This window comes from Kogia breviceps, chromosome 2, assembly GCF_026419965.1.
Source record: "Kogia breviceps isolate mKogBre1 chromosome 2, mKogBre1 haplotype 1, whole genome shotgun sequence".
Classification (NCBI taxonomy): Eukaryota; Metazoa; Chordata; class Mammalia; order Artiodactyla; family Physeteridae; genus Kogia; species Kogia breviceps.
In genome coordinates, this window is record NC_081311.1 from 200,046,854 (window position 1) to 200,071,624 (window position 24,771).

General features: G+C 62.8%; 1 protein-coding gene across 15 annotated transcripts in view; it reads right to left on the bottom strand.

Moving 5' to 3' along the window:
- HDAC4 (histone deacetylase 4) overlaps nucleotides 1-24,771 on the bottom strand; it is a 289,653-nt gene that overhangs the window by 41,603 nt on the left and 223,279 nt on the right. For 13 of the 15 annotated variants that reach the window (XM_059054871.2, XM_067027304.1, XM_067027302.1 and 10 more), the window contains 5 exons: nucleotides 20,635-20,852; nucleotides 12,678-12,917; nucleotides 9,540-9,726; nucleotides 6,177-6,310; nucleotides 3,431-3,551 (listed from right to left, as the gene is read on the bottom strand). In XM_059054871.2, coding sequence (XP_058910854.1) covers nucleotides 3,431-3,551; nucleotides 6,177-6,310; nucleotides 9,540-9,726; nucleotides 12,678-12,917; nucleotides 20,635-20,852 — 900 coding nt within the window. The remainder of the gene's footprint in view (nucleotides 1-3,430; nucleotides 3,552-6,176; nucleotides 6,311-9,539; nucleotides 9,727-12,677; nucleotides 12,918-20,634; nucleotides 20,853-24,771) is intronic. The other 2 variants (XM_059054872.2, XM_067027303.1) reach the window with 1 other exon arrangement.

Here is a 24,771-nt window from a genome sequence, read left to right on the forward strand (position 1 = left end):
CTGGGCTCTCCCAGGTGTCACCTGTCCTCCGGAGCCCTGGGCCCCTTCCTGGGGGCAGCCAGCTTAGACCTCCCTGCCCTCCCGAGTCCTGCTCCATGACTCTGGGTACGGGGCCTGGGCACCCCCAACAAGCCCTCCCAGCTCAGAGGACACAGATGCATTCTGGGGGCGCCGAGTGGAGGACGTCGTACACACTGAAGAGTCTGTTCCACGTCTGTGTCCAGTCTGCACCGCAGACGCCCCTCGGCCGAGGGAGAGAACAGAGCAGCGTGCCCCCTTCCACGGGGAACGGGGACCCCCTCCTCGGGCCAGGCGCCCCCATCCATCTCCTGCTTTCCTGCGTGTCATCCTACACCATGCGGCTGAGCTTTGGAAAGCCAAACTGAGTAGCGGGAACGAACCTCGCCGCGTGAGGACACAGGGCCCTCGGGGGGCAGCAGTTCCCGGGACAGGAGCTGGAGCGTCTACTTCCCTGGAGTCCACGTGCATCTGCAGAGCAGGGCTCACGCCAGCCAGGGCACCTGGCCGGTCCAGGGGCCAGGCCCGGGCGTGGCCGCGGGGGTGGGGCGGCTCTGGAGGTCTTCCTCGGCCCACTGTGACCACCCCCACTCCCGGGGGCGGGCAAAGTGAGCCCCCAGCTGACGCAGGCAACAGAGCCTGCGTGAGGAGCAGGGGCTGCACGGCCAGGACAAGAGGAGCCCCTGGGCAGGCCCCCGTGGCGGTCCGGCTCGGTGGCCACGTTGGTGGAGACAGCCCGGCAGGAGGCCTCTCAGCCACACAGGCCCAGGCTGCCCTGGGGGCTTCCACATGGGGAACGGGCGGCGTCCTGACCTGCCTTCACCATCCTCAGGGGGTGGCCTCTTGTGACTGACACGGCTTCGGTGCTTTTGTCCCCCCAATTCACATGTTGGAACCCTTACCCTCAATGGGATATTAGGAGGTGGGGCCTTTGGCGGGTGAATAAGCCATAAAGACGGAGCTCTCGTGAATGGGGTTAGTGTCCTTATATAAAAGACCCGAGAGAGCTCCCTCACCCCTCCCACCATGAGGACCCAGCAAAAGGCACCGGCTGTGAAGCGGGAAGAGGCCCTCATCCACCACGCTGGCATCCTGCACTCGCGTGTCCAGCCACGGGGCAGGGAGCAAGTCTGGGCATGCCTCGATTCACCCTCATACTTGACCGGGTCTGGCTGGGTGAAGGAACCTCCCCCCAGAACTGGCCAGGCGTTGCACTGCTGCCGAGGGGCCCGACGTCGTCCTCTCCCTGAACATCGCAGCACCCTTGCGTCCCGTCCCTGTGCTCCTGAGATTTTCCCCGGCAGGGCTCTCGCGGATGGCGGCTGCTCCTCCAGTCCTGGGACCTTCTCGTGATCGCCCCAGACGCTCTCCTTTCCTTTCCGTGTTCTCCGGAGGCTCCTGCTTCCTGGGCCCTGAGCGCCAGGAACGCTCCTTTGATTTTCTTCTTTTCTCCCGTTTCCTGGTTTCCAGCTCTGGTCACCTTCCTGCTCCACTTTCCGGGGGCCTTGACTCACCGTTCCTTCCAGCCCCAACACTCGATCTCTGTGACCATGTTTCACTTCACTCTCTGTTCTGTTTCTTCCCTTTTCTATGGCCCTTGTTCATGTCCTGTGGATGTGGAATCGCCCCTCTTAAAGGACTTTAATGCTGTTCTTGGCTCTCTCCGCAGCACCCCCCTCCGGTCCCCGCACCCACGCAGAAGTCTGGCCTCCGAGCTGCTGCTGAGCGCCTTCCCAGGTGCCGAGAAATCCTGGTCTTCTGTTCGCGGCCTAGAGTGAGGACGTAAAGCCGGTGGAAGGTGCCGGGACCCGGTGGAGACCCGGTGGCCTTGTGAACTGCCAGCACCACGCCAAGGATCTTAGGCAGCCATTCGCTGCGGTGCCCCTGATGACAGCTTCCTTTGGGCTAGTCAGTCCCTTAAAGAGGTCCCCATCTCTGCCCGGGGGTAAAGGTCAGTGTGCCGGGAGCCCAGCACGGGGCGGGGGGGTGGTGGCCTCACCGTGCTCTGTGCCTGAGTCTTGCCCAGCCCAGAGACCCTGTGCCTTTCCGTCCAGGGCTGCGGGGTTGGCAGGGCGTCGGGATGGAGGCCTCCCAGGCCCCTGTGGCCCAGTGCCCTGTCTGAGCCCTGCCGGTCCTGCACTCCGGGGCCAGGGTCCCTGCGGTCACTGTCCCTGGACTGTCCGAGTCAGCGGGCGGAGCTGGGGGTGTCTGCCCCGCGCCGCTCTGCAGCCCACTCCCCGGCACCGGCTGTCCAGCTCCGGACCTCCTGCTCCTTCCCTGCCTCCCAGGTGCGAGGGTTTCTGTCTTTTGAAAGCCCTGTTGCTACATATGACCCCCACCCCCCCAGGCCAGAGCCCAAGTGTCTCCTCGCTCTCGGGGGGCTCAGCGCCTACCGGGCACACAGCAGAGGAGAAGACATGCTCCCCGAGTGTGCGAATGAGTGAAGGGGTGCATGAGTGCCCGGGGAGGGAGCAAAAGGCGGCACTGCAGGGTCCCCGGGAGGGCCAAGCCGGCCCAGCGCAGGTCCGGGCACAGAGATGACCTTCGCAACACCTGCCACGGAAACCAGAGGCAGCAGCGCACCACCCACCCCTTCCCCTCGCCCCATCTGGGACCCCAGTGGCTGTGATTCCTGGGCTCCGCTCAGGGAGCAGCCCCAAGGGGCTTCCCTCCCCAGGGGGCAAAGGCAGGGATGGGAAGGAAACCCGCGGTTGGCGGCTGCCCCGGTTCCAGGCGGGTGGGAAGCGGGGGAGGGAATTACCCAGCAAGGGTCCTGACCGGAGGGGGGCGGGGGTCTGCGCCCGGGAGCCCGGGGGACCCTGCCCTTCTGGCGGACCCGCCTGCCTGACCGGGAGACTCTCACCACCTCCCAAGGTAGAAGATGTCTGTTAGGAGGTTCCTTCGGTCAGGCCCAGATCCCGCCCCCTCATCTGGGGGGCTGCCTGCCAAAGCCGAAGCCCCTGGCCCCCAGGGAGGGGGGGTCAGGTGTGGGGTGGGGGTGGGGGCTCGGGCCATCACGGTCCACCCCTCCGAGCCTCGAAGAGCGTCCCCAGACCGACTCCAGGCCCAGTGAGGGGTGGCCAGGCGGCCTCCAGCATCCCAGCTCTGCATTTAACATTCTGCAAAACCACTGGTTCTCGGCCCATTGTCTCCCCAAGACACCGGACACAAAGCAAGAAACCAACTGCCCACGTGAATGCCGAGCGTGGAGATCTCTCCTCCAGCCCCTCACCTGAGAGCCTGGCCTGGGCACCACAGAGAAGGGTCATCCCTGCCCGAGCTGCCCGCACGGAGCCTGGTGGGCGACACTCGCCTGTGCAGCGGGGGGCATGCAGGTGGGACGGCGGGGCCTCGGCTGTGGGCAGGGCTGGAAACAGCCTCGGCAGTAAAGGTAAAGAAGGCCTCGAAATACCTAGAAGTTTCTTACTGTCCAGTTTCTGCCTGTTCAGGGGGTTCGTGCCGTAGAGCAGGGCGTGCGCCTCTGAGTGCACTGTCTGCAGCTCCTCCAGGGTGGCCTTGCGTCCACGTATGCACTGCGGGGACAGAACGAGACAGGATACCGCAGGGGTCAGCCTCAGCAGAAAACGCGCCCAGGAGGAGGTGAAATGCTATACAGGCGCGAGCACAAAATTATCTGGTTATTGAGAAATCAGAAGCAAACATCACCCGACGCGATATCCGAAAAATATTTAAGAAATATTTTAGAGGGTTTGCGCTTTAATTATAACTTAGGAAAACATTTTAAAAAAAGATAATTCCAGGCTTCAACGCTTTAACCTTCACTGTCATACAACTGATTCGGCGTCAAATTATTGCTTTGCTTTCCAACTGCCGGGGTCTGGTCTAAAAAGAGAAACGAGCTGCCTGGGGGTGGACCTGCCCCTCTGCTCTCAGGAAGCGGGGGCCGGACTCCAGCTCCTTGGGCATCTCCGAGCCTTCCCGCGAGCCGAGACGGCCCGCAGTCGTCTGACACCCCAATCTGTGTGTCCGTCTGCACTCTTCTTCGTTTTGGAAATTCCTCAGGTCTGGACCCCTCGGCTATTTTCAGATGTTCTCCAGAAATTATCTTGAGCTGAGCTACATTGACTTAACCTTTGAGAAGGAGGTTGGTCTGTGAAGCGAGATTCCGGTTGACACTTCTTTATACTTTCTGAGGGCCAGAGCGACACCGGAAGAGCCAGCAGGACCCTGGGGGCCCAGGAGGAGCCCGTGGGCTGGGCGGGACGGACGCACCCCCGTGCAGGGGCAGGCCAGGAGCTGCGCTCCCCCCGGGAACCTGCAGGGAGGTCCCAGAACCGCTCCTGACGGTACAGCAGGCCTCCCAGAGACGCCTGCCGACGCGGGAGCACAGGGCAGGGGAGCCGAGGCCGGCTGTCACCCAGTCTTGACGGCCGGGCCTCCTCCTCGTGGAGGGGCCAGGGGGCCGCGGAGAAGGTTGCCTGCCCCGTGGAGTGAGGGGCGTTGGCTGGGAGGCCTGGGCACCGGGCTGTGGCCCGTGCCTCTGCCTCTCCCGTCGGGGGCCTCTCCAGAGGGAACACGCGTGTCACCCTCTGGACCTGCAGGTGCCCCGCACGGTGAGCGGCCCCCCACGTCGAGGGCACGCCTGGCCCTTCACCCCGGGTCTCCTCCCTACCAGCCTGGGCCCGGCAGGCCCGTCTCCCCGGTACCCGGGGCCCCCACGGCCATCGGCGCCGGCCCTCAGTGCCAGGGGGCTGGACGAGCAGCTCGGTGGCCTCCGTCTCCGGCCTTGAAACCACCCTGGAGGCCCCGGGCCGAGGGGACCCTCCTGGGGGCGAAGGAAGAGGTGCCCGGGAGGCGGGGCGGGACGGTGGTCCCCGGGCGGGAGGAGGAGGAGGGCGCGTCCTCCGGGGCGATGCTGCCCCCCAGTGGTGCAGCCTCGCGGGATCTGGGAGCAGGTGCCGAGGGCTCTGGCCCACCACCTCGGGGTCCCCGTCCTCTCCAGAGGGACTCCAGGACAGGATTCTGGACCCAGGCCCCATGCTTTCCCCTCCAAACACCACGTATCGGCATAAACTGGCAGAGAGATGGGGTCACGCGGGACATCTGACCTCAACTCCTAAATGCCCTGGCTTCTGGGGAAGGGGGGCTGGGTGGGGGTCAGAGTGCGGTTCGGACCACGCCCGCCCGCCAGACGTGCTGCTCCGGGCCTGGCCCAGGTGGCGCTGGGCTGGGGAGGACGGACGTGGACGCTCTGCTCATCCACGGGGCTCTAGCTTTGCAGGGCCACCCTGTACCCCACCCCCGGCTTCACGGGGTTCCCAGTGTGCGGGGAGACGGCAGGCCCCCACTTGGTGGGCACGTTGGGGGCTGGCAGCCACTATCCTAGAGGGCTCCTGGGAGGGGGCGCCGCCTGCCCCGCTCCACGGATGACGAGGCTGTGGCGCCCACGGCCTGGAGCCCCCCAGCCCCCTCCCCGCGCACCCACACAAACGCTCCTCTGCCTCCTCTCACCCCGGAGCTCAAGACCCTCTCGACGGCCGCACGCCAGGAAACGCCTCTCCCCCATCAGAAGGATGGAGGAGCCTCAAGGGTCCTTCAGCAGAGCCTTCCTGTCCTCACGGGCCTGGGGCCCCTGCAACGGTGGGGTGAGGCGTGAGTCCCAGGCCCCGACGGGCCGGGGCAGAGGCAGCTCAGCCCAGCGTGGTCCCCTTGGCAGGCGGCTGGGACAGACGCAAGGACCCGCCGCTCAGAGGGGTAGAGGCGGGGGCAGTGCTGCGCTTGGGAACCAACGCCAAGCAGACCAGACCGGCCTGCGCACCCTCCCCGCCTCGGGGGCCTGAGGCTCCCCACACCCTGGGAGAGGCTTTCGGGAAAAATTCAAGTAAGAGAACTTCCAAGGGAAAGCCAACAGGATGATGGATGCCCCCAGACCCTGCGCTTGCGGCAGAGGCCCTGGGACGGCCTGGCCGCGTGACCCCGGCGCTGACGGGGAGCCTGGCTGGGGGCTGGGGCTTCCCAGGGAACAGGAGCGCGCGAGAGGGGGCGCGGGACAGGAGAGCTCGGCAGTCCTCCGGAAGCCAGGCCCGTGCGCCTGCCTGCAGGGCCCGCGTCCTCCCCCAGGACCTCCCCCACTCGAGCCCTGGCTCACGCAGGCCAGCACGGGCCACCCTCCTCGCTGGCCCCAGGGCCGGCCTCACCTCGCATTTGCCTCGAAGGCCGGTCTCCTGCAGCCGGGACCAGATGCTCTGGATGCGCCCGGCGTGCTCCGGGTGGCTGTTGGTGTTTCCACAGGTGCACTGGTGCTTCAGCATCAGCGTGTCGTACACGAGGCCTGGGACAGAGGTGGAGGCGGCCGCCGTCAGATGAGCCCTCGGGCTCCTGGGCAGCCGCCCCCGCCCGCCGCCCGCTCGCGGCACTCGCCCAACGGTCAGAGTCCCCGCCGCCCGGGGTGTGCAGGGAGCTGAGCGGCCTGCAGCGCGCGGGGCAGGCAGAAACGAGACGGCAGGCGGCCCGCCCCCAGGTCTCCCGCCGTGAGCCGCCTGGCGCTCACGTCCAGCGGGCTGCGCCGACCCAGAAACAAGTAAGAGTTCGGTCCCAAACTCGAGGCTCCCCGTCAGGGAACTTCTCTATCGAGCGGTTCAACCCTGCGGACTGAGACCCGTCCAAGGCTCTCGGGGCCCAGAAGGCTCGGTCCTGCCCTCAGAGCCTTGCGGAGCAGCTGGACAGGCGTGTGGAGCTCGCACACGCGCTCGGACGCAAGTGCGTTTAAAATCACCCTAGAAACGGACGTACGTGGAGTCCAGGAACTCACTCCCCAGCTCTACACTCTCCACTCGGGGCAGCGCTGGAGGCTGTTCAAGCCGGAGGCTGCCCAGCACGGAGCCGGCCCAGCGGTGGGGGCACCCTCAGGAGGGAAGTGCGCTTGCCTCACCAGCCGGGGCTCCGCCGCAGGGGGGCGGTGGCCCTTCCAGCTGATCAAAGTGACTGATGTCACCTGGCACCTGCGTGGAAGGTGGTGGGACCTGCATGTCCGGAGAAAGGGGAGGAGGGGTGGGTGGGCGTGGCCACCGTCAGCTTCCACCAGGGGTCCCCGTGCCGTGCCCCTCCTGAGGGGGGTCAGCCCCTGGTGACATCTGCCAGGAGGGGGCCCTGTTGTCCCCGACACAACAGTCACACACCTGGTCTCCCAGGGCTGGGACAGTGGGAAGGCGGCTGGGTGAGCGGATGCCCCGGCAGCCACCGGCACCTGTCACTAACGCCTGCTCGTTCCGGTGGAGAAGGGACGGAGAGCTGGGCAAAGGGCAGGGGCCACAGAGTCAGAGACCCACGGCCGCTCCTTCTCCACGTCTGATGCTGCAAAGTGGAGGCATTAGCACCAGCCTCCGGCGAACCGAGCTTCAGGGTGAGCCTGTTCCTACAGGTCCAGCTGGACATGGCAGTGCCCGAGCCTCCCCGCTCAGTCTCCTAGAAGTTGGGCTAATGGGAGTCAGTCCCCTTGCATTGGAGAGATTCTGGGTCCACCAGCAAAACTGATCGGTGGGGCGGGGGAGAGTGGGGTTGGACTTCTGGTAAAAAAAAGCAGCAGGACAGGGGCAGGTTTACAGTCAGTGCGCTAACGAGGGTGTGCCTGGTAGCGCCTAACAGACGCACACACACGCCTACGTGGACAGCATGGACGTATGTGCACAGCCCAGAGGCCCATCAGCAGCACGACATGCCCCCCCCGCCCCCCACAGCATCATCGTGGTGATACAATCGCCTCCTGACTTTTACTGGCCACGAGGCCAGGAACTTCAAGGTGATGACACTGTCCTCCCCTTTCACAGACGGGACGGCAGCAGAGCCGGTCTGCAGAGTGAGCGGGGAGCAGCCAGCATGCTGGGCAGACGCGCGCGGCTCGGAGACGCCAAGAATGGCCGATAGCGGTGCAGGCCCCCGAGTCCTGGCTTCGCAAAATGCACAACGTCTGTGTCTACCTGCCTGGCTGGCTCCGCGCAGAAACAACCCAGTAGACGTGACCCGAACACTGACGATGGCTCCTCCGGGGGGCAGGGTCGGGGCACCCGTTAGCTTCCCAGGTTTCCATCACGTGTGCTTTTTTCTTTTTTTTTAAGTATTTATTTGTTTATTTGGCAGTGCCAGTCCTTAGTTGCGGCACATGGGATCTTAGTTCCCTGACCGGGGATAGAACACAGTGCCCCTGCCTTGGGAGCACGGTGTCTTAGCCACTGGACCGCCAGGGAAGTCCCATGTGTGCTTTCTTACAGTGACTATGCGTTGTCTTTTGTATTTTTTAGAAAGTGATAATGAGGACAAACTAAGGAGGTCCATCAACTGAGCAGGGTCCACCGGCCGGGCCACTCCTGGTGACGTCACGCCGACCCGCAGGCTCCCTGGCGGGACCGCTGACCACCCAGGGGGCACACCTGACACGGGAGCGTTTCCACTGTGGTCCTGGGGTCTGTCATGGGAGCTGTGCCCTTCTAACAATGGACCTACCTCAGCCAACGGCCAAGGACTCACACTTTTAAAAAGAGTCACCTGCTGATTCTATTTGTGATACTTTGCAGGTTTCCGGTTTTCTTTCTGAAAAGCAAGAATTTAACTTCTGGATACTGACTATGAAACTTTTCTCTGAATGCGATCGGTATCCTTCGGAGACCTGACAGAACACGGCCACGTCTGCACATCCCAGTGTGCAAAAAAGCAGGGCATTTTAGGAGAACTGTTTGAAGGAGGATGGAACTGTTGTGTATTTAGATAACCGTACCCTAACACGCCACTGAGAAGAAATACCCAATGCGTTAGATGAGAGCAGCGTGAGGCGCTAAGCCGGCCACCCTCCCGTCCCAGGCGGTGGGGCAGGGCGGAGGCTGCCCCGGCCCCACAGCGAGGCCACTGCCTCAGACCCGGGTGGACGCCTCACTTGGCTACACTTCTCAGCCTTGACTGGCGGGGAGTGCCTTTCAGGCAGAGGCAGAGGGTCCTGCCCACAGACTTCTCCCCGGCTGGGCGGGGTGGTGAGGCAGCGCAGGTGGAAAAAGTGCTGTCGGCAGCAGATATGGAGGCCAACTCGGTGCAGAGAGCAGGCGTCCAGGGCTGGCCGAGCCCTGCTCTCACTCGATGCGCCAACACTCCGCGGGGTCACCTGGGCCTCACGGGCGAGGTCCTGGCCGAGAGCTCAGTTCGAGGTCGGGAAGGATGAGAGAGGGCAACGTCACTACCCTGCTGACCCCGCGACAGGAAGCCGCAGGCCCGCGGAGGGGCTGTTCCCTGGAGACTGTGATTCTCCGGGGAAGAGAAGGCGGGCTTCTGGGCTCAGGACAGAGCCCCAGGGGCACAGAATGGGGTGAGGGGAGCCCCAGGAGTGCTCCATCCGGTGCCCCCAGCCTGGGCTAAGCCGAGGGCGAAGGTCGGGCCAGGTGTGGGGGGGCGTGGGCCCTGCAGGTGGCCGGGGGGCGCTGAGCCGCACCCTCTGGCCCTCGCAGATCACGCAGTGGCGCCTCCCGCCCCCTCACGTGTGCCCGGGCCGCAGCCCCGTGCCCCCCCCACCACGTTACCTGTGGTGAACCGCGGCTTGGTCGGGGGCTCCTGCACAGACATGGGGAAGGTGGCGGACGCGGGGGAGGACTGCGCCCGGGACAGAGGCCGGTGGCTGCCGAGGGACACGGGGATGCCGGCAGCCTCCATCGACGCCTGGTAGCTCCTCAGCTGGTGGACCCGTTGCTGCTCCAGGAGGAGGGCTTGCTGGGGGAGAGGAGACAAGAGCCATTTGTGTTGCTTCCAGGCAGCTCCTGCCCCCGGCTGCAGGGCTACGTGTGTCCCCTTCTCCCAGGTCGCTCATCCACCCGGCCCTTGGCCCCCGGGCAGCACCGGGTGGACAGCCTGCGCCGGCCCCGACCAGACCGACATCCCTGTGGGAAGACAGACCGTCAGCGGAGACGCCCGACGAGACGGGTCAGGGCTGACAGGGAGGCCCGGCCCAGCCTGGGGGCCGCGGGGAGTCCCTGAGGAGGTGGCACCCAGGGAGGCAGGGGCGGCCGGGCAGAGGGTGCTCGGAGGTGTGAAGAAAGGGACTGGGCAGGAAGCCACGCCGACGGGGCTCAGCAGCACTCCCGGCCGGGCCTGGTTTCGACCAGGAGCACTTGGTCTGCACGCCAGAAACTCGGGTGAAAAGCACATCACGGCCGGAAACGCGACTTCTTCTCCATCCCCGACCTCTTCCCTCTCCTGGTCTCACACGTCCTCACGCAGGACGGAAAGGACGGCTGAGGCAGAGATGGCCGGCGCCCAGCGGTCTGGGCGTCAGGGCCAGGGCCAGGGGGGTGTGGGTGCACCTCTCCGAAGCCTGGACCCAGAGGGCAATGCCCCGGACCCCACTTTAGCCAAAAATAACCAGAGTAAAAGTGGGTAAGTTAAACACACGCTTTAAAGACTTCTTGTTCACAAGTTATCTTTCATGTGTAGAATGGGCTTCTGTGAGAGAATGCCAAGAGATCCTAAAGCAGGAAGTTTGCAAACCAAAGGGCCTCCGCCGGATGAGGCTCTAGGGCTCGGAAGCAGGGAGGCCGCAGCCCCTCGGCTGAAGCTGGACAGGCCCCCCATCACCCCTTCCCTGCTCTGGACTCTGAGCCAGCGGAGAAGCACACACAGGAAGACGCCACGGGGACCGTGGGCTGGGTGGGAGAGAGGCGCTGGGCCACGGGGAGGTGGGGTGATGGGTCTGGGGTGGAGTCAGGGGAGAGGTGGAGGTGCCGGCGGTGCGGACGGCCACCCAGCCCCTGCCAGAAGCACAGGGAGTGGGGGGCTTCCTCCCTGGGCAGCCACGGAGAGGAGGGCAGGACACCCTATTCAGAGGTGCTGGAGAAAGCAGGGCTCCTGGGCGACTGCGGGCTCCATGGCCAGCCCTGCCTCCGTTCCCGGGGGGAAACGCTGTCCTTTGGGAAGAGCGGCCCCGGTGAGGACCAGGCCCCCTGGACGAGGGCCCACGGCTGTGCTGCGGCCATGGGGGCGGCCTCGGTCTGGGCTCCCGACCTGCTACCTTTAGGAGGCAGAGCAGAGAGGAGAGAGCCCGGAGCCCCGGCCTAAGGTGAGTGCGGAGCAGGCAGTTCCCCAGGGGCCGCCCCTCCCAGGCGCTTCCTCCGCTTCTGCTGATGGGGCGCCCAGTCTCTCCAGATACGAGCCGCTTACAGAACGTGGTGCCCGTCTCAAGCTGACATCTGCACATTGTTGCGTGTGCACGAAGTTCCCCCGAGAGGAGCCCTGCTTGTGGTTCCTCCAAAGCACACAGAAAGTAGGCGTTCCCCACGACTGTCTCAGGCTTGGAGTACAAGGAGGATAATTTTCCTTAGTGAACGCTGGCCACTTTATCATTGACAAGACACTAGCCCTAAAAAATTGTCGAAACGCCTTCCAATTTCATACCAGTGGCTGAACAGCAAGCTGAATTCCAGTTATAATAAGAGGCTGGCTTCCTTCAAAAACGTGCGAGGCCCACGCCCCCCAGCACGGAAACAAGGCCCCAGCTCAGGCCCGTCAGCTGCGGAAGTCTGCACAGCACAAGAGACGGCGGCTTACTCCTGCTGTGGCCTGTTTCTGTTAAGCGCTGGTTCCAGTGCACTTTGCAGAGTGGTATTTAGCGCTGAGGCTGCGGCCCGAGACAGGAGACCGACTGGCTGCCCTCCGAATGAGAAATAAAACAACAGAGCGCCAGCCACCTGCGGTGCCTGCCCCGGCGTGTGGGGCCGGCAGAGAGAGCTGACCTGCTGCCTGTGCGGGGTCTCCAGAGAAACCTACGAGCTAAGTCCGTGTGTCACCTCCCGCCCCAATGCAGATGCCCCCGGGGAGGGCTGACAAGTAGCAGAGGCGCCTGGCCCGGGCTGTCCGGCCAGAGGAGGAGCTTGGCTGGGCAGCCGGCACCGGGCCCGGCGAGGATGGGGTGGGCGAGCTGGGGCCCTGCACCTCGGGTGTTGAGCGCCACCATCGATGAAGGACACGATTAGATATTCGATTCCGCTCCTCAGCTGCCCTGGGCCCAGCTTGTCAGGAACAGGACAGCTCCCTGCAGCACTCGGGCTTCTAACACGGGGTTTCCGACTTGCCGGCTGGCTGTGCTAGTGTTTTCTCGACCTGGCAGTTTTACTTTTCACTCAAAGTCAGTGAATCATCCCTCAGATTTCCTCATCAGTCTTACGAGTCTGTTCATTGGGTGTCAGGGACAGGGAACCTCACCCGCTCTGGATGCCTGGGCCAGGCTGCTTTTCTGGATCTGTAAGGCTGGTCACTAGTGCCTTCTTGGCCCCCAAGGTCCTGGCTCCTGGTCACATGCTACCTACCTTTTTGATCCGTTAATAAATCAGCCTCCCTCTCCCACGTTTCTGCTGATACCACCAACATTTGGATCTGTGTTCATCTACAGCCTATGAACCTGAAGAAAAACCATCCCTAAGGAGTTCAGGGCCTGCGCTTAGCCGGAAAGCAGGCACGTAAGTACCCACGGTGCGCAAAGGGCCAGCGTCCCCAGGTGAGACCGCTCTAACACAGACGTCCCACTACACCTCCCTGCCGCATGGCCAGGGAAAGACGGGGGTGTGGGTGGGCAGGTGTGGAGGAAGACGCCCTCAGACTCCCTCTGGAGGGCGCTGCCCCGGGGCCCGGCCGGTCCCCCCGGCCCGCTCTCCCCTGCTCTGCGGGGTCACCTGTCTGAACAGCAGCTCCTGCTCGGACGGCTGCCGCTGGCCCGGCTCCGCCTCCTCCTCATCGCTCTCGGTGGGCTCCTGCTTCACCTGCACCCCGGCCAGCGCGTGCGTCTCCTTCGGCCCCGAGGGCCGGTCCAGGAAGGGCTCCTCCAGGAGGGCCTGGTGTTCGCGCAGCTCCTCCTCCGTCTCCTCGGGGTGGCTCTCGGGCTGCCGGGCTGGCTCGCTCGCCTTGGGGATGATCTGCAACACAGAGGTTAGGGACGGAGCTCGGTGTGACGTGGGGCGAGCGAGATCGCAGGACGTGAGAAGGCTGGTCACAAAGCCCGCACCTCAGAAACACGGCCCGGCCTCTGAGGGCGCTGCTACACACACGTACGCACACGCGCGCGCACACACAAAGCCCACACCTCAGAAACACAGGGGCCAGCCTCTGAGGGTGCGGTTACACACATGTACGCACGCACACACGCACGTGCACACACACAGAGCCCACACCTCAGAAACACGGCCCGGCCTCTGAGGGCGCTGCTACACACACGTGCGCACACGCACACGCGCGCGCACACACAAAGCCCACACCTCAGAAACACAGGGGCCAGCCTCTGAGGGTGCGGTTACACACATGTACGCACGGACACACGCACGTGCACACACACAGAGCCCACACCTCAGAAACACGGCCCGGCCTCTGAGGGTGCGGTTACACACATGTACGCACGCACACACGCACGTGCACACACACACACACACACACACACACACACACACACACACACACACACGGGTGCCGGGCACTGTCCGAGGTGCTGAGAAAGGACACAGCCGGCATTTGGCACCTGCTCATTTGGTACCAGCGAAGCGCAATGCAAGTCACCGGTGGGGACCCACATCCGCACCTGGGCGTGAAGAGGGAGGCCTCCTTCCTTCGCGGTCATAGCTGCCGGGAGAAACCCCGCCCGTGCCCCCTCCCCTGCCCCCTGAAGAACATGCGCGTCCCAGGCGCCGTGATGACCCTGCCTCCCAGCCCTCGACGGGGCACACGTGGCTCCCCTGCTCCTTCCGGACCTCTGCGCCCACTCACTCCTCGCTGTCCGGCCTGCCCTGGGCCTGCTGCCCGGAACACCGCGCTCTTCAGCAATGAGGTCCTTTCCCTGCTGAAGCTTCCACGTGCTGGTGACTCCCAGACGCAGGTGCCCAGCCCTCGCTCCGCATTTCCAGACCTACCACCCGACGGCCGGGTACGCATCTCGGCTCAACACGGACACCCGGGGCGCCGGGTCTCGCTGGCCTCCCCCCTTCGGTGCCCGCCCGGCACTGCCCACCTCACGTCTCTGGAGAGCACGCCTCTCCCCGTCCTCACGCTCTGCTCCCGTCCTGCACCGGGCAACCTGCACCTCCTGCTAGGTCCCAGCCACGGCCTTCTGGGGCCCCTCCCCCTTCCCCTCCGCGGGGCAGTGACAGTGGGCTCTCAACGCGCCACCGCCCCGCCCGAGCCCCTGAAACACTTCCCCTCGTCCTTACTTTGCTCCTCTGCCGTCCGGCCCTGCTCACCCTCCCCTCCAACCATGCCACGGCCGTCCAGACACCACAGCAGTTTCCTCCCGACGGGCTCCCCACGGCTTCCCTCCCTCCCGGACCCCCCTGGGCTGGCGCCTCGACACCCCTTAGGCCTCCAGTCTTCTCCCGGAGGCGTCCTTCGGCCTTCTGGGGGAGGCTGGGTGATGCTCACCTGCGTCCACACCCCCAAGCTCTTCCCGCCGCAGGAGTCACTGCAGCTCTGCAGCTGCCATTTACACAGCCGCCTGACCTGCAGCCTGCAGTTCACATGAGGGTAGGGGCCACTGCTGACTTATCCACGGGGCACATGGTAATTATTCATTAAACGTTCACCTGAACGACTGGATAAGCGAATGAGACGTCCAGGGAGTGAGAGGGTCAAGGTGGAAGGTGACCAAGGCCAGCAGGAAGGCACCCTGGGGGCCGCGAGAGAGCAAGGGCCTGGCCTGCGGAGGACCAGCAGGTGCACATCCCTGCGGTAGGGTAACTGAGCTGCTTGACTTCCTGTAAACCATGGAAGAACATGCCCCAAATTTCAAAGCCCCAAGTCTGAAGGTCGCTCTCCATGCATGATCTGTCCATTCGCTGTGGGAAAGGAGTCAATGGGGCAGATAGGACTGGTGTCGGGGCTTTAAGGAGACGCGGAGCTCTCGAGAGCCCGTTTAAGTCCCTGCCGTGCGAGAGATCTGCCCCGCAGAGGAGAACGAATCTTGCCACCACTCCTAACTCTGTTTCTAGAAGGAAACCGAGGTCTTCAAGGAAGCCTAATGTTTTCTCGTCCTGGGCGTTTGTATTTTTAAAAGTCCCTACAGAGCCGCCTGGGCCCTCACCCACACCCCGATGCAGTGAAGCCTGGCCCATGAGGGATGGACTCGGGACACGTGCCAGTGCTGGCGTCCTGTTAGCTTGTAAGCAGCCAGGGGTCAGCTGTACCCGGCGGGTACCAGGGCCCAGCCCCAGAGGAAGACTGAGCTCCAGATGCCCTCCTCAGCACCTGCCTTCCTTTGCTGAGAAAACAGAGTTTTGATTGGGCTAGGGATTTATTTCATGGGATCACCCCTTACGTTGTTTGTAATGAACACTGTAAAGGAAGGCAACCTATGAAAGCCAAGCCATGGGGACCCCAGGCCCTTTCTTTACATCTGCCCGTGGCAGCTTCTCATCAGAAAGCTCCAGTCCAGCCGGAACGAGGCGGCCAGAGCTCCGGGAGCAGGTCAGCGCCGCTTCAGCAGAGGGCGAGGGGGTGTGAGAGGAGAGAAAGCCGGGGCGGGAGGCTGCCGGCTGGCAGACAGGCTCAAATCTCTATTTCGAGTAAACAATCCGCCAACCTTACATACAGGTGCTTCGACAGATGTCTCACAGTGGCTCATCAAAAAAAAAAAAAGAAAAAAAAAAGTGTTTTGAAAGTCTGTTTCTGATGATTTTGAGACGTGTCAATCCCATCTGCTTCCCGCGCACCTGGAGTCCGCGAGGCCCCACAATGAGCTTCGTGCCTGGACAGAGTCCGCTCGGGGCCAGACTGTGACCCCTACCTGCCCCTCGACTGGGGGTGGGTTGAGGCAGGGAGGACCCATCTCTGCCGAAGAGGGCGCTGGGCCTCTCCCGGGCCCCGGCATGTCCGCAGGGCCTCGAAACCTCAGCAAATGGCATTATAAGCCTCGGCTTTAGGACCCACGGGGTCAAAGCTCTCTCGTCTCTGCTGTCCCCCAGGGCCTGGCGCAGAGTCTGATAGGTAACAGGGTGGCGTTTGTGGGAGGTTTACTGAGCGTGGGACCTGAGAAGGTGGCTGGGGAACAGACCCGGTGAGAGAACGCCACGACAGAGGGATAGGGAGGGAAACAGGAAGGGGGGACAGCGGCCAGGATGGATATGGCAGCGGCCGAGGCCCCTTGCGACGCGCTGGAGGGCAAGGGTGAGAAAGAATTGGCAACAATGGACAGAGGGGTGGAGGTCAGGGAGAGGGACGCGGGGACAGCAGGGGGAGGGCGTGGGGCGGGGGCTCCCAACACCGTGGACTTCACCCTCCAGATGAAGGTCCAGGAGGCAAGTGCTTTCTCAGAGCGGGTGGCAACCTCCTCTCCGCTCCGTGGAAAGATCCCAGAGGGTCAGGGGACTGCCTGCAGGGAAATGACCCTTGGGGGCTCAGCCAGCAGGGGGCCGAAGGTCAGCAGAGAGGTGGGTCCTGGCGCAGGGAGGGGAGGGCTGGGCACGGGGAAAATGGAAGCGGGGAGCACAGAGGCTCCAGGCCAGGCTCGCGGAGGGAGCCCGGGTGGCTGAGGGCCTGGGAGCAGGTACTTCGGGGGAGGTGGGGAGGCCACGTGGACAGAGAGAGCAGGAGACAGGCTCCCGCAGGGGAGGCCGAGGGGAGGGCGGGGCCCCCGCAGGGGACTTGGAGAAGCAAGGTCACTGTCGGGAGGGAGCCTGCAGCGCCGTGGCCCAAGGGTGGCCTGCAGGGGGGTCACCCGGAAGGTGCGCCTGGTCCTGAGGATGCCAGGCCTCCTCCAGGCCCTACGGCAGGCGGCCTCCGAGTGGGTAAGAACATCCGGGGACGCAGGGGAGGTGGAGGCCCCGGGAGCAGCGACCGAAGGGTAGAGGGTCCCCGTCGTCCAGGAGGAAACCGGGTTGTGACGAAGCTGAGAACGTGATCACCGAGGAGAAAAGGAGAGCAGCCACGGGAAGGTGCGCTCAGTGGACAGAAGCTCAGTCCTTGCTTTCTTCCAGCACTTTCCTTTCAACTCCAAAACGACAGGACAGTTTCGAGAGCAGCGTTAAGACTCTCCACATGCCCTTCGCCGGGACATCAACAGACGGCGGGCCATGGAAACAGAGGCAGAGGCCGTCTGTCCTGCTGCTGACCTACCGCGGGCTGTCGAGCCGCCGGACCCAGACGGCAGACGTGTCAGCACGACGCTGTCCCCAGAGCCCCGGGGAAACCGTCCACCGCGGACCTTTGAGCGAGGGGCTTAGCAACCGTATCTGCTCTATCTGCTGTGTCCTACAGATGAATTCGGAACCCGTACCCACTGTGTGTTGGGTGTGAACTTGGTAACTGTGTGTGGTCCTACTGACCTGTATTTGTTTCCTCTGTTGTTCCAATAAAGCCACTCGTGGCCTTTTCGGTCTGATCTGGGTCCAGCTACAGGTGAAAACTTGTCTTCGGGTGTCCCGTACGGGGCTGACGTCTCGGGAGAGTCCACATGCTCTGTAAAGTGCCCTGGAGGTGGAGGAGGGCCGTCCCCTCAGGAGAGATGTGGGCGCCCCCCCGCGGGGGGCCCCGGGTCGGCCGCGTGTCCGTCGGCGTGGAGCCGGGCCATCAGGGGTTGGGGTGGTGTGAACGCGTTGCCTGTGGACGTCACTGCGAGGTCTGTGGGCTGTGTCCTACTCCTCTCCGTGAACGACGGGCATAAGCGTTCACGGGCTGGATGTGCAAAGCCTCGGACGTGTCCACGTGTGTCCTCCGTCCCGTGTGGCGGGGCTCCTGCCCCCAGCCTGGGCATACCCGCCCTCGCCTCCCAGGTCGGCCTGGGTGAGCAGTGTCCCCTCCCTTCCCCCTGCAGCGTCACTGTCAGGGATCCCAGGGGCATAACCCCCGTCCCTGCAGCCCGTCCTGGCAGGGCCTGGCAGGAAGCGGCACCTCTCAGGGGGCGGAAACCCCACACTGGGGGCGGGGGGGCTGTGTCCCCACGTGGCGGCCTCCCTGGGATGCCGAGGGGCCTGCCACACACCCGCCAGGGCTCTTCTCTCAGCAGTGACACCGGTGCGCGTGCAGCCAGTCTCCTGGGGCCATGGCCACCGACAGAGGTCTGTTTCTCTCCCTGTCCGTCTGTGAAACGCAGCTGGGAGGCCACAGGCCGGGCTGGTCGCTCGGCAGATCTGGCTCCGTGAGAGGCGGCGAGGCTCGCGGCGGGCGAGTGCGACAGCGGAAACGTCGGCGGTGGTGCAGCAGCAGACGAGACAAGTGGATCGGCTCTTTGTCTCCCAAAGGCCTCTGGGATCTTGGCAGCAGCCTCTCATCAATTAAAGGAGGACGGACGTAACCCATGTTCATAACTAGAAGCTTCTAAAAGTCAGACTAGAGTTCAGGGCCCAAACCTGACTGGCGAGCAGGCCGGTATTTAAAGGTCATTGGACACACTCACCCTTAGACACCCAAACAAACGAGGCCCAGGTTTCATATTCACCACGGAGGCAGAACACGCAGTGAAGCCCGCGAGGAATGGCCGCGATGCCGGTGCACGCTGGCCGGGGCCGCAGGGAGCTGGCCGGGGCCGTCGGGGCACGAGCCCCCGAGACGAAGGGCGGAAATGTCAGCGCCGGCGGTACTAGCACCGTCAGCTCCCTGCGCAGCCCAGGAGAACAGCGTGCAAACACTTCGGTCAACCGTCACTCGCGATGGCAAGTCAATCACGGAACAAAATCCAGGGCCTCAGCCAGCTTCTAGATCACTCTGTGAAGGATGCGCCACACGTGAAGAGGTGCTTCCTGTCTTCCTAAGACGGCCTACCCGTCACTCAGTTAATGACGTAGTACAATTAGGAAGCTGGTCGCTATTAGGAAGGTGACGTGAAGTGCCTTTGACGCTTTGACACTTGGCGGTGCCCCCGCTCGCCCACCCCGATCAGGCGCCTTTCCTGTCTGAGTGGGGGGCTGGCTTCGGTGGCCCCTCCTACTCCTGGCACCGCCCTGTGCTGTCTGGTCGGAAAGCCCGCGCAGCCAAGGGGGCTCTGGGGCGGGGCTGGTGAGCCTGTGTCCCAGCGCCTGGTGGGCAGCAGGGGCCGGGGCCTGGCCTGCCGTGGGCGTCTGGCCTCATCCCTGGGGACGGCGGGGTCCCTCCTCCCCGCTCCACCTTGCACCTGCCGGGCACGTCCCACCTGCCGGGCACCTCGCCTGCCAGGCACCTCGACACATGACCCTTCCCTCGTCCCTAGGCCCCTCCCCTCCCTGACCCATCCCCCAGGGAAGCAGACAGAGGCCTAAGCGCATCTGACAAGCGGAGCACAGGTGACCCACCCAAAAAGGGGAAATGACGCGTGAGCTTTCACGGGAAGGAGACACGCCCATAATCAGGCCTCGCTGCCCCCAATCCGCCAGCGTTCTCACGTTGCCTTCAGAAAATCCCGAAAGTTGCCTCCTATCACCTCAACCTCTTATTTTTTCTAACAGCTTTACTGAGATGTAATTCATATAGCATAAAAGTCACGCCCTTTAAATTGTATAACACAGTGGTTTTTAGTATATTTACAGAGTTATGCAACCATCACCATAACCTGCTTTTAGAACGCTTCCACGCTCTCAGGAAGAAACGTCGCACCCCCAGCCCCTGGTGGCCACCAAGCTACTTCCTGCCTGTGGATCTGCCTGTTCTGGACGTTTCACGTGAATGGACCCACGCACCATGTGTTTAGTCTTTTGTGCCTGGTCTTTTTCGCTCAGCACCACGTTTTCGGGGTTTACCCACGTGTGGCCTGTGTCAGCGCTTCTTTCCTCTCTGTCGCTGAGCAACGTCCCATCGTACGGACAAGCCACGCTCTGCTGAGCTCGCGCCGCGCGGTGGGCACGGGGGCTGCCGCCTGCCCACCCGTCCGGAGCAGCGCTGCTGTGGGTGCTCGTGGCCGGGCCCCCGCCCTCAGTTCTCCCGGACAGACGCCCCGAGCTGCTAGGCAACGCGGTCGCTCCGTGTTTAACCTTCGGAGGAACCGCCGGGTCACGTTCCCAAGTGGCTCGTCTCCTGCTCTGACAGAAAGAGGCCTCACTTCGAATGTGAGCGTTTGAAACAAGCCCCTCAGAACTGCCGCTCCTCTGTTTGCATAACCGGTGGGGCCACGCTAACCTTGCTGCTGCTTCCTGTTGAAAGGGGGCCGGGAGTGACCGTCCAGACCTTGGAGGCATACAGACCTCTGGGCGGGAGCCCTGCCGACGAGGCTGCTGCAACAGGCGGGCAGGGCACGAGTGCCAAGGGGCTCGGAACCCGTGATTTGGGGGCCCTGTGCCTCCGCCGGGGACTCTCCTCTGCGGGTGTGCTTAAGAGGGTTAAGTGCCCTTAAGAGACCCCAGGGCTTCCCCGGTGGCGCAGTGGTTGAGAGTCCGCCTGCCGATGCGGGGGACGCGGGTTCGTGCCCCGGTCCGGGAAGATCCCACGTGCCGCGGAGCGGCTGGGCCCGTGAGCCGTGGCCGCTGCGCCTGCGCGTCCGGAGCCTGTGCTCCGCAACGGGAGAGGCCACAACAGTGAGAGGCCCGCGGACCGCAAAAAAAAACAAAAAAAAAACAAAAAGAGAGAGACCCCAGAGGACCACGCGGGGCAAGTAGAATGAACCCCCAGGAAAGAGACGCTCCACGCGCACAGCCCGCTCCGGCCGTAGCCACGCCCCCAGGCCCGCCGCCCACGCAGCCCGGGCCTCACCTTGCTGAGGTGCAGCTTGTGCTTCTCCAGGAACTGCTGGTGCTGCTGCTGGACCACCAGGTGCTGCAGCGCCTGCGCGCTCTGGGGCAGCGGCGCCGACTGCGTGCGGCCCAGCGGGCGGTGCTGCCGCAGCTTGTGCACCGACGGGGACACGCGCTCCGCCCCCACCAGGGGCTGCGCGTGCAGGGGCAGCGCTCCCAGGCCTGCAAGGTAGCGGTCTGAAGAGAACACAGGGGGGAGAGGCAGTAGAGGGGAGGAGAGCAGAGGGGAGGGGAGAGGGCCGTTGAGTGACTGACGGAGGCCGGCCGGCCCAGCACCGCCTCCCTGCAGCCCGCCAGGCCTGCTCTAAGCCTGGGCTTCAAGGCAGAGGCCTTCCATCATCTGGTCCCCAGACACCCAGGTCCAGGCCGTGAACGAGAGTAGCCCCGGCACGAACGCCCTCAGAGGGGCCCAGGCCTGGCTGAGGGAGGGTCCAGGGTCCCGGTGGCTCCAGAGCGTCCTGGAAGAGCAGTCTCCTCCTCGACAGCCCACGGAACCAGGGTGTGAGGATCAGTGGTCCCTAGGGACCAAACCGTCTTAAAGTTCTCTTAAAGCACAGACTCTATACACCAAGAGGGCAGTAACACTTTAAGAACTGATGCACGTTGCCCAAATCGCTTTCTATGCATTTCCGGAAAGTTTTGGCTACCAGCTGCATAGGAAAAGGGCAGCTCGGGCGCACCCGTGCCTGGACTAAGTTTTTAAATTAAGAATCTACATGGACGGGACAGGGTCTTGTTTGAATCTGTTTGAATCTTGTTTTAAAATGCAACCTCTTCATGCAAAACCCAGGAAGGTAAACGTTTTTCCTCCTTTTCCTCCTGTATTCCTTTGTATTCCAACCATCAGTATTTTTTTAAAAGTGAGTTTTGATTGATTTTTCTTTCTTTCTTTATTTTTGGCTGCGTTGGGTCTTTGTTGCTGCGCGCGGGCTTTCTCTAGTTGCGGCGAGTGGGGGCTACTCTTTGTTGCAGTGCACGGGCTTCTCACTGCGGTGGCTTCTCTTGTTGCAGAGCATGGGCTCTAGGGCACGCGGGCTTTAGTAGTTGTGGCGCACGGGCTTAGTTGCTCCGTGGCATGTGGGATCTTCCCGGACCAGGGCTCGAACCCGTGTCCCCTGCATTGGCAGGCAGATTCTTAACCACTGCGCCACCAGGGAAGTCCCAGTATTTTTTTCTTTTACAAATTGTTGGTTTAGATAGTTTACCATTTTTCCCCGGTTCCATGGACAAAAAGGCGTAACAAACCCATCCCAGGCCACCTGAGTGTCTGTTCCCTGGCACCTGAACAACATCTAAACATCACTCAGGCAGCCTATGACCCAAGATCAGGGTGTCTGACCAGGAGAAACAGCAGGTAAACTGACGCGCCAGCTCTCGGCTGCCCAGAGAGGCTGGCTCCTGCGACGGGGCACCTGCCCGAGGTGGCCCTGCTGACAGGTGGGTGGCTCCTGCCCTCCCCCAGGGTCTCCAAAGCCAGCGGGGCTGTGTCGCCATGTTTAGTCAAGCCTGAGACCCCCGGTGGGTACGTACTCTCAGTCTTTTCCTGGTTCCTTCGTGGGGGCTATTTCTGAATTAAAAATACTACTTTGTGCCAACAGAAAAAAAAACCCCTCAACCCTAGCAAAACTGTCCCTTGTTACCTTTTCAAAAAGTTAATCAACCACAGCTCCCTAAGCCACCATCTCTTTTTAACCAAACCAGTAGTTTTCTGGAAAGGTAAGTTATCTTAAACTTTATTGTTTGCTTGGCTACTAAATTAAAGTGAATAACTCAAACTGTATTAAGAGATAGCATAGAATCATTCTCTCCCCAGCTTTCTAGAAAAGTTTTTAAAAAAAGAACGGCATCATCGTAGAGGTCTTTCAGAATTCATCGACTGTTTATGTAGGTATCGTGGGGGGTTAAACCATTTCATGGAGGAGATAAGGACGCCAGCCACACAACACTGCATGTATGGGATTAAAAGGCTACTTAGTTACTGAAAAGGTCCCTTCTTGGAAAACATCCCTTGTTGTTTTTAAAGCTCCTGTGGACCCCCAAGGATGAGGGTGTAACAGGTGATGGGACAGCAGAGCCCTGCGCTGGGGTCATCGGGGCCGACCCCACATCATATCCCGCAGAGAAGCTTCTCTCGCTTCTAGAGGAGGGAATACTAATTCCACGGAGATCTGACGTCCGGTCGCACGCAGGCTCAGGAACAAGGAGCTCAAGTGGGCCGGCGAGGCTAGGATTCCGCTTCCTGCTGCTGCGGCGGGTTCTCCAGGGCTCCCCTCCCTCTGATCTGGGCCTCCAGTAGCTCGACGACGGCGCAGACACCTGCCTTCACTGGGCGACGCCTCCCAGAGGACACAGGCCGCGGTTCCCGCAGGGGCGTGGGTGTGAGCTGACGGTGGAGAGGCCTTACACACCCTGACGCCGGCGACGCTTGGGTCTGGCACGGAGCTGCCCGGGGTGCGGGCCTCTCGGGCTGGACCCCGGTTTTGTTCTGCCTCCACTCCTGACCTCTCACCCCATCCCACTCACCCCAAATTTGACTCTCGTGCCTCTGGAGGGTAAAACTGAGGGGCGACCACGCTCGGGGACAAGTGTAGTGACATCCTGACCTTCCAGTAGCAAACCCATCAGCTGGCAGGTAGTTTCCGGTTCAGAACCTGAAGACGACGCCTTAGATCAGTAACAAGGGTTTCTGATGATGACTCAAAAGCAGGTGGTTTTCAGCATATGTTGTAAAACTTTCAAGCACGAGGGCCCAGTAAATTGGGATCAAAGTCTGTCCTGGGGGACCAGCTGCCTGCGGAGGCCGGCTGGGTCGGGTGGGGGGAGGGCCCGGGCTGCCCCTCCCACAGGGACCTGCTTCTGAGTGTTTGTGAAACGATGCGGTTGTAGCTGACACTGTCTGTCTGTGACCAGCGGCGAGCAGGCAGGTCTGTGGGCCGACCACGGGGGAACCTCAGGGAACCTGCCAGAGGCAAACCTGCAATGACGCTTCCTGACGGTGCTCAGACAGCCCTCCTGGCATACGGCTCCATCGCAGAAACGTCTACTGTGTACCTTGCAGCCTCAAACACCGTGGGGGGCGGCAAGGTCGTAGGAAAGCCCAGCGTCTGTTCTCCGGGGGGATGGAAGCCCAGAAACTGCCTGCACAGAGGGCCGGGGGGCACCTGAGCGGGGCTTGATGCAGAGAAAGGGCTCCGAGAAAAGGGCGGTGGGTCCAGCAGGCGCCGTGTGGGCCTTGCCAGTGCTGAGTGAGCGGCATCCCGCGTGCTGCGTGGGAGGAGAGAGGGAGGCCCGCGCGGCCGCCTCCACGCTCAGAGCTGGGGCTCCGCGCCACGCCGGAGCTGTCCGACGGAGCTTCCTGCGCTGACGGAGGGTTCCACGTTCCTACTGCCCCACAGCCAACGGCCACGTGAGCATCGGATGAGTCAAATCTTTCCCTCTGCTGTTAGCTTTCAGTTTCAACGTGGATGGCCACGCTGGCACAGCTCTGGACCCCGGCAGGGCTTCCCGGGCCTTCCTACGAGTGTCGGGTGACTCCAGAGATCCCAGGATCAGGGAGGGGGTGGGGAAGGGCCCACGAGACCCCCAGGAAGGACCGACAGGCCAGCGGGGAGGTAAGGGAGAGAGCGAGGTTGAAGGTTAAAAACGATAAAAGACCAAGAGTCACCACCACAACCAGGGCACCTAACAGCTGAGGAGGGAGTGAGGTCAGGGCCGCCCCAGTGATACTCAGGGCTCAGTAGGCCCCTGTAAAACCCAGGGAGGAAGCTGAACATCCCGCTGGATGGTGCCTGGACCTGGGGTGATGACCCTACGGCAGGGCCCCCCCGTTCCACGGCGAGCCCCACGCACTCCGTCACTCGGAAAGTAACACTTCTACTCTGCTGTTGCTAGGCAAATTTCATGGCAAATCTCCTATTTTTTTCTAAATATAACCACCCCTTGGATGGGGCACATTAACAAAAATGTTACTGCTAATAGAAACCCGCTGCCCCACCAGAGCCAACCCTGGGCTTCCATCACGTGTCCGACGACCCAGAGGGCGGACCCATCAGAGGGGCCGCCAGAGCCTGCTCGCGGGGAAATTACCAGAAGGTGC